The sequence below is a fragment of the Phalaenopsis equestris genome, unplaced genomic scaffold (genome assembly GCF_001263595.1).
Source record: "Phalaenopsis equestris unplaced genomic scaffold, ASM126359v1 Scaffold000060, whole genome shotgun sequence".
NCBI classification, from domain to species: Eukaryota; Viridiplantae; Streptophyta; class Magnoliopsida; order Asparagales; family Orchidaceae; genus Phalaenopsis; species Phalaenopsis equestris.
Window position 1 is genome coordinate 469,609 of NW_018164502.1, and position 9,438 is coordinate 479,046.

The 9,438-nt window shown below is 33.1% G+C and overlaps 1 protein-coding gene across 1 annotated transcript in view; it reads right to left on the bottom strand.

Moving 5' to 3' along the window:
* Window positions 1-8,728, bottom strand: part of LOC110019501 (copper chaperone for superoxide dismutase, chloroplastic) — a 22,421-nt gene extending 13,693 nt beyond the window's left edge. The window contains exons 1-4 of the mRNA XM_020717179.1: window positions 8,445-8,728; window positions 8,318-8,344; window positions 3,220-3,292; window positions 2,892-3,026 (exon numbers count right to left, since the gene is read on the bottom strand). Of these exons, the coding sequence (XP_020572838.1) occupies window positions 2,892-3,026; window positions 3,220-3,292; window positions 8,318-8,344; window positions 8,445-8,690 (481 nt within the window). The 5' untranslated portion in view covers window positions 8,691-8,728. The remainder of the gene's footprint in view (window positions 1-2,891; window positions 3,027-3,219; window positions 3,293-8,317; window positions 8,345-8,444) is intronic.
* Window positions 8,729-9,438: the final 710 nt, after the last annotated feature.

Consider the following 9,438-nt stretch of genomic DNA (forward strand, 5'->3'; position numbering starts at 1 on the left):
ATTTCATTATGTAAATCAATATATCAAATTTAATAGTAAATAAGCTTCAAGTGTAATATTTGTGACTCTAACTAAAAAAAATTTTCCCTGTGCTTGCAATACTTTTAGTCCCACATCTCAAATATGTATTCACCAGTTGATCTTTAAAAAAAAGATCTAGAAAGTAGAAACAAAGTTCAATAATTCCAAACAATTGGACACTTTGTTGGATAGGTAGGCCCATGACATAATATGTTTATTTTATTGTTATATTATTCATTAGGCCTTATAGCTTAGCAAAAAAAAAAATTGGTTTGGACCCTACACAAAATTTCAAACTCAACAAGCTAGCTATAAAAATTTGGACCGGAAAACGGTTCACCAGTTCAGTGGTTGAACTAGCGGATCGACCTATTTTTTGACCGTTTCAATGTTGCACACTAATTTTAGCTGAACCAAATTGGCCCTGGACCAAGTTCGCGGTCCAAACCAGTTGAAAATACTGGTTCGGTCCAGTTTTTAAAACCTTGGTGTCAACCGATCCATCGAAAGTGGCAAATAGGTTGGAGGGGCCACTACCTATGACCAAGAAGGGATTGAGAAGGTTTGAGGAACTTACAGAATACTATCGAAAATGTGATGGGTTATAATTAGATGGCGTGGTCATGAAAGAAGAAATTGAAGAAAGATAACTTTTAGTGGGGGAATGTGATGACTACGACAATTGTACGAGAGTTGACAGGGAGAATCAGACTCGAACTAGTTTACGAGCGGGAGTCACACGACTTGATTCAACAATAATTTTTTCCACCTTGAGACAATGTGCCTTTTTTAGAGGGGAGTATTGTTATATCGATGACTGACCTAAGGGTTATTTTGTCTTTTATTAGCCTAAAAGCAATGTAGTCTTTTATTATTTATTATTGTTTAGTATAAATGGGGATAATATGCTTAGGGTTGGGATTATGCATGAGATTATTGTCTTTGAGAATCAGGGTTAGGATTCAGGAGAGATTTCTTACCTCTCGAGTTGTAGAAATTGGGAGAGGTCGCCTACCTCTCGAATTATAGTTGCTTATCTTTTTATTTGTATTGTTTTGAATTAAAGAAAATATTTGATTCGCCCTAAATTTTTTGTGAGAAATTATGTTTCCTATCATTGTTCCTCATTTCCTTTTCCATAAATATACATAAACATTGATTAGAATCATTGAAGGAAGTTATGAGCATTGAGTTTATGATTTGTGATAACGATAGAGAATTCAGGAGTCGTTTGGACAAAGTTCCCGATCTCTTATTCAGAAATAACCTCTAGAGCCAAACTCGATGTCTTCATCCTTTACTTGGTCATAAACTCTATGTGTGTTTAGAGCTGCTGCTTGCTGCGGGGAGAAATTGGTTGCTACTATTTCAAGGAGAATATTGGTTGCTGCAGGAAAGGAGCAGGCTGCTGTAGCTGCTAGTATTTTAGGAGGTTTACGAAGGAGGGCCTACAACAGGGATTGCATGGAGAATCTGGCAACAAAAGTTTAACAAAGCAGGTTTTTGCATGAAGAATTCGGCGGAGGGCCTGCAGTTTGGATAACAAAAGTTTAACAAAGCAGGTTTTTGCATGAAGAATTTGGCGGAGGAGGGCCTGCAGTTTGGAGAATTCCGGTTGTAGAGAGCATTTCGGCAGCACAGGTGAACAAAGAAGGGTCTGCAAGAAGAGTATCATCTGCAGGGAAGAGCAGGTGAGGGCTTGCAATCTACAGGAAGAGTGCTAGCTGTAGGAAAGAGGAGATTTCTAGAGGGCCTATAGGCCGGCAAAGGAGATTGGAGAGGTTCCGGCGGCAGGGAAGCTAGGATTTGTTTCACGGCTCCGTACCATGTTAAAAATAAAGCTTTGGAAGAAAATTACTTACTTTCATCATTCACATGTACAATACATATATAGGAAAAGCATTCTCTCCTTAATTGCAAACTTACCATATATATCTAATACAAATATGGAAAGAAAATAATTCTGAAAAAAACATAAATAAATATAAATATGAAGAGAATAAAACTAAGCAAGAGGTTTTTCAAAGTTGTCTCCAATTAGATTTCTCAAGATCTATGAGGTGGTTGGTCGGTCCACCATCCTTGCTTTCCACAAAACAAATACATGAAAAAGTGTATTTCACTTCATGGAAGTGGTAATAGTGCTATTTTTTATAAGAAATTAAGGATTTGAGTGCTAAGTGAGAAAATACGAAAGTTTAGGTGTGAGATATGTAAATAGATAAGAATTGTGCGCTATGTATGTAAATGCCCCCTTAACAAAATGCAATCCTAACATAAGGGATACTCAAAGAAATTAAAGCTAAAGACAACAACATCAAATATGATAGGACTTGTATTTAAAAGCATGAGACAAGACTAAAGTGAAGGGTCCAACGGGATGTTGAGTCGTTCCAGATGAGCCGTAGAGCAAGCAGCAGGATTGGATATCCTTTGGATTAAGTGATTTAAGGACTTTGCTCTATTAGGCCAGGTTTGACTATAGTTTAACCCAATCCATAGAGATCAGCGTTAATCCAAGGCTTGTTAGGTTTGTCCTAGTCATGTTAAAAAGATCCAAAGTTTTGATCCCCTTGAATTAGCTTAGGTTAGCCTAACTGGATGCATTTAACCATGTTTGAGTTTTTAGTAAAACATGAATTTATATCTTAATTGAGTGAACCCAAAAATCCAACTATTTTTCTTCCAACTTCTCACCCATCATGTTCAATTATTTCCATTCAAACAAAAACAACCACAATTTACCTAATTTCCCCTGGCATACATCAATACATTTATTAAAAACAATACTTTACAAATAGTATTGCTATCCGTTGCATTACAAACAAGTTAACATTGAAGCAAACAGCTGCATAATCATCAAAACTTACCATTTGGGTTTCCTTGTCCAATTAATCGTGCATTTCGACCTGTTTGCTCTAGAGCATCAAGCATTGTTTTCACGGCAGTGGAACCAAAAACTCTTACTACTTGATTGCTCAAATCCACTTCAACACCTCTAACCCCTGCCAATTGGCGAGTATATAAATGAAATAGATTGTGGGAAGATTTGATTAAAGCCCCTCACAATAAAAAAGTATATAGATTAACTGATAACAAAAAACAGGGGTACAAATAACTTATGAAAAAACAAGAACACAAGAATTAATGACATCAACCCAAAATTTGTTTACAGATTTTTGAAGCATGATTACCCACCTTCAAGCTTTAGCAAATTGTTCTTCACTGCCGAGACACAACCTTCACATGTCATATCCACCATAAATTCAGTCTGAAAGCAAGATGAAGTAAAATCAATCTAAAATTTAAGATAATAATATTTTTTTAACCTGAAGGAAAGGAGTTGGCAGATATAGGTGACTGTGGCACCTGTCTTTGAGCTCAAAATGAATAAAATAAGAGAAAAAAGGATCCCAACTTAAATTGAAAAAAAAGAAGTAGATTCCCAAATGAAGAGTAGAAATATAAAAAAGAGAGTCTATAGTCGGCTAGCTATTGGGATGGAACTGTTGCCCCTTTCCCCCTTCCTCTTATTTACCTATTACAAATATGTTGTTTGTTGAGTTACGGCTTGATCTTATTTTTATGATTTCAGATTTCTGCCTCCAGGCATTTTCCATTATTAGGGTTGTTTCGAGAACAGATGGTGCTCCAGCTGTATCCTATTTCGAAATGGTGACGACCTCTACCTAATTCCCCCACGCAATCCTTCTTATGCCGGCTCTCCTTTAGCTAGCGCCTGCCCTTCCTGCTTCCAGCCGGCGGCCACCATACTATCTCACAGCCTCCCTACTTCCAGCCGCTTCCACCCTGCCTTCAATCATCAACCACACAAACCCCCTCCTTCCTTGTTTCAGCAACTGGTCAGCCCTCATCACCCAAGCTGCCAACTCAAACCATCCTCCTCATTCAATCCCTCCAACCACAGCACCACCACCCCAGTCTACGCCCTAATTGTGTCGTGTAGTTTCGTTGTTTTTCCTATTTTCAAGAGTCGTGTATGTAACCCTTTTTAGAGTAAAGTATTCTTTCGTTGTGGTTTTTGGTTAACTCTGATATCACAGCTAGTATTTGTGCTAAACCATTATATCACTATTATGTGTTATATTATGGTCTAGATAAAAAATTTATGATGACTAAAGCTAAATTTAACAAAAAAAAAACAAAAACAAGAGGTTTTGTATATATATTTAAGGGACTTTATGGCTATTGTCCAATCATGAAAGCACTCTTAGTTGAAAAATCTTTAGTACCGCCTCTCAAACTTGTCAAACCCCCTCCAACACAAAGATCCATGAAAGCACTCTTAGTTGAAAAATCTTTAGTACCACCTCTCAAACTTGTCAAACCCGCTCCGACACAAAGATCAAGTATACTTAAATTTTGATCCAAAAAATTGTAGTTCATGAATATCCTTTTGAGGCAATATCAAATATCGAAAAGAGTTTGAAATTATAATACAAATCCATATTTAATATTGTTGTCCAAAAATACAAACATGAACCAAAATTTAAGCACGGATCAAAATTTGAGCATGAGATCAAACATAAAACTTGAAATTGTAATAGAAATCAAATTTATTACTGAATCTGAAACAAAGTTATGCATGTTGAAGTTAACGAATCAACTAAATGATCTACTAACACAACTCGTACTAAAGTATCTACCAAATTTAACATTACATCTATGGATTAGATTGAAATTGTCTAAGAATCATCAGAAAGGAAAGGTGCAAAATTTTAAAAAAAAAACAAAAAAAAAAAAAAAAAAAAAAAAAAACTAATGATGAATGCTCTCACCTTGAAATTTAAAAAGTCAAGATCAGATAAAGAGAAACTAATTCAGCACAACTAATCTTCAAGCCAGTTGGGTTAGCTTTTCTTGTTCTTCATCCATACATATACATCAAGATAGAATGGTTTGCAATTTTTTAGGTTCATCATCTTCTCCTCCAAAAATTTGTTATATTATATTCATTAAAATGTGCATTACTATCCTAGCATTATCATTATATTCAGCAATAAGTAGTAGGGATGCATAAAAGTACTCACAATAAACTAACTTTAAATAATGCTAGTTTTAATTTATTAAAGATGTGAAATCGTAGATATGTGGAATCCAAACCAAGTGATGAATATAAATGTCCGTATAAAAAGTAAAATTTTTTACATAAACATTCATGAATCATGCAATATATTGGAATAAATACCTATAATTAAGCAATATCAAAAAACTTTGAAATTACTTCATTTTCTATCATGGTTGGGAAAACTAAATCGAACTGGGAGTTTGAAGCAGTTGAACATTACATAAACCATCCCGTGTAACGCAAAGATGAAAACAAGATCTACAAACTTATCCTTTATTATGTTTTTTATTTGGATATTTTAATTTGAGCATGAGATCAAACATAAAACTTGAAATTCTAATAGAAATCAAATTAAACAAAGTTATGCATGTTGAAGTTAACGAATCAACTAAATGATTTACTAACACAACTCATACTAAAGTATCTACCAAATTTAACATTACATCTATGGATTAGATTGAAATTGTCTAAGAATCATCAGAAAGGAAAATTTAAAAATTTCAAAATTTTAAACAAAAAAAAAAAAAAAAAAAAAAAAAAAAAAAAAAACTAATGATGAATGCTCTCACCTTGAAATTTAAAAAGTCAAGATCAGATAAAGAGAAACTAATTCAGCACAACTAATCTTCAAGCCAGTTGGGTTAGCTTTTCTTGTTCTTCATCCATACATATACATCAAGATAGAATGGTTTGCAATTTTTTAGGTTCATCATCTTCTCCTCCAAAAATTTGTTATATTATATTCATTAAAATGTGCATTACTATCCTAGCATTATCATTATATTCAGCAATAACTAGTAGGAATGCATAAAAGTACTCACAATAAACTAACTTTAAATAATGCTAGTTTTAATTTATTAAAGATGTGAAATCGAAGATATGTGGAATTCAAACCAAGTGATGAATATAAATGTCCGTATAAAAAGTAAAATTTTTTACATAAACATTCTAGAATCATGCAATATATTGGAATAAATACCTATAATTAAGCAATATCAAAAAACTTTGGAATTACTTCAATTTCTATCATGGTTGGGAAAACTAGATCGAACTGGAAGTTTGAAGCAGTTGAACATTACATAAACCATCTTGTGTAACGCATTATTATGTTCTTTATTTGGATATTTGGTTCCTCTTTTACATGTGTATGGCTTCTTTGCCAAGGTTGTGATTAGTTCGGAGAAATATCTCTGTTATAACAATTCTATCGTTGGTACTTCCTCTTTTTTTTTTTTTTTGTTATATTGGAAATTTTAAGAGGGCTTCAAGAAAATCACTTATTACTCTCAATGACTTGGGTGTGCTAAATCATTCTACTTCTAAGGGTAAATTCTTTAATCTAAGTAATGAAAACTTTTGAGAGAAGCAATCTCTTCATAAGAGCATAAACATGCTTTGTAAAAAATTTCTTTCTGCCCATTCTTGTTTTAACTTTTGCTATTGATTTAAAATTGTGATTGATTATGCTCCAATTTAATATAATTTGATTTTTTAACAAATGCATATATTCCAACTCATTGCATAGTTTTCTTGGTTACAAAATTTATATTTTTTATTTCTACTCTAAAGCCATTATATTTTCATTTGAACTGATTTCCTTCATATTTAAATATTTTATCTAAAGTAGTGAATAACTATTAAAAAGTTAAAAATTCATGACTAGCATGAATTTTGTATTCTTACATAATTATGTTTTCACATTAGATCTGCATTATAAACCAGAAACCTAAGATATCCTACATCACTTAAGATTTATGAGTGAAAATCAAATATTGTGAATAATATGCTCATGCACATCCTATAAAGCCATTGAAGTGAATCCTATAAAGCCATTGAAGTGCATTATGTTGTCCCTAATCATCCTAAAACTCTTCTTCTAGCGCTCTAAAAGAGTGTATGAAATGTAATTTATAATGCTATCAAGCATCCATATTAATGATTTTATGGGTCTTAAATGAAACTAATAAAAGTTACTCTTCTTCTAGCGCTCTAAAAGAGTGTATGAAATGTACTTTATAATGCTATCAAGCATCCATATTAATAATTTTATGGGTCTTAAATGAAACTAATGAAAGTTACCATGAACTAGATATTACATAATTAATTAATAAGGTGCTTTATGCAGTAAATTCACTAGGACTTTAACAATACATTGTAAGGTCAAGAAATAATTAATAATGTCAAATGCATTTTTTAGCCAAAAAAGTAACATAAGATACATAGTATTTAAATATAACACCATGCTAGTTAAGTAAGTGTTCAGCCTGAATTGACATTATGGTTTTCTTATTGAATAGTTAATGCCAGGACCAGAAATGCGTAAAATACTGCGAGGTTTCTTAGTCACTCTTTTTCTAATAACATGTTGAAATACCACGAAATATTGAGCCTTAAAAGCTTTAAGCTTAAATGTAGGGTATAACAACAACCTAATTTTATGAACAATCAGAAACAAGCTATCAAAGGATCTCAAATGAAAGATACTAATGTATTTTATAAAGTTGAGCAGCTTCTATGCATCAATTCAGCATAATAACAAAGATATCAGTTAAAAATTAGCACCATTCCCAAGCATATGCTGACATAATGCCAAAATGTCTCCTTCTCTTACACTAACATAAAATGCATCTACCAACAGTCAACAAAACCTGTAAAACTGCTATGTCTGAGCTGAAGGATTTCAGTCATTAAAGGTAGAATAATGTGTTAGAAAACCAAATAATGATGTGATTCAAAATTTTAAGCTGCTAGGCTAGATTTAACAACAAATTCGTGCACTAAACAATCAGACAAATGTCAAGTTTATGTGAAGTCAACAGGACAAATATGTCAACAACCAATCTATTTGAAATATTATGGGAAAGAAGCTTTGGATGGACATGATGTGCAAGCAAAAAAATGTTAATTGATTGCAGCTCTCTTGCAATCTAGTAGCACGTTTAAACTTCAATCCAGTAAAATCATCAACAAAGCGATGAGTTAAACGCGTGCGCAAATTTCCATATTAGAAGATAACGTCATATTAAAGCTTCAATCCAATTACCACTAACCTAAAATTCATCTATACAACAGTCACAATCACCCTCAAACAAAAGATGGGATCCCGCAAATTTCTAACGGGAATTAGATCCCCAAAAATATCTTGCAATTACAAGACACAATAACCAATTAATCGGGTAGGAAATCATAAAGGCAAAATAAACTCACCATAAGCTCAGGTAGAACCCTGGTTTGCTGCAGAGAAGAAGAGACCATCCGATAAGAGGAAAAGCTCCACTAAGAAAAAAGAAACTGATAATCTCAACACCAACACAAGATAATAAAGAGAAAGAACCTCATCGGGGTGCTTGACATCGACCGCAACGGATTCCATATGCAGAGCGGCGATAGGACGGAACTGATTCGAGCCGGCGACTAATGGTCTCGGAGCAGAAGCTGAAAGTAAGGAAGTGGGGAGAGGGGGATCAAACTTGAAGGAGAAGCGAGGAGAGGTGAAAATAGTGGAATGGGAGTAGGCGGCGACGGCGAGGGCGGCAGGGACTAGAGAGGCGGTGGTTAAGGTTCTCACGAAGGATACCATTCCTTCGATTTTAGTGGGCTGTTCTGGCTGGAAGAATGATTTCACTTGAATTGAATTTAGTAAATTCCATAAATCCATATTCATTAATTTCAAATATTCTTAGATTTAAAAAAATATTTAGTTTAATTAAATTCAGTTAAATTTATTTGAGGTGTCAGATATAAATTGATTTGAAATACTGTTTTAATGTTCTTTATCTGTTAAATCCAACTAATAAATGTATTTAGTGAATTCAAATTTAATAAACAGTACAATTAAAAAATTAAATTTAATTTAGCCACGGATTTATCTAACATATTTATGGTATTTAGTTGGATTTTAGTTAGATCAAACTCAAATTTTGTTTAAAGTATCATATCAAACAGCTCCTTAAACTACTTGTACGAGATGATGATCACCTGCTAATGTGAAGTAGAAAATAAGCTCAAAGGTAGAAATGAAAGACGGTGTGTGAAAAATTGAGATAACAAACTCTAATGCAGCGCATTTATCCTTAAAATGATGATTGAAGGCATAATCTATTATTATAAAATTTATAAGTTCAAGTAGAATATAATGTCTTTTTAAGCTCATATGCATAAGGATTTTATGCACAATATTGTTGTATATTGTTGTATATATCATACAACAATGTACAACAATATTATATACAAAGTTCTCATACATATGAGCTCTATGTGTAATATTATCTCCTAATATGGAGGGCGGTTAAATTGGGCCAAGCTCAATTACTAGGTTATTTAAAGTG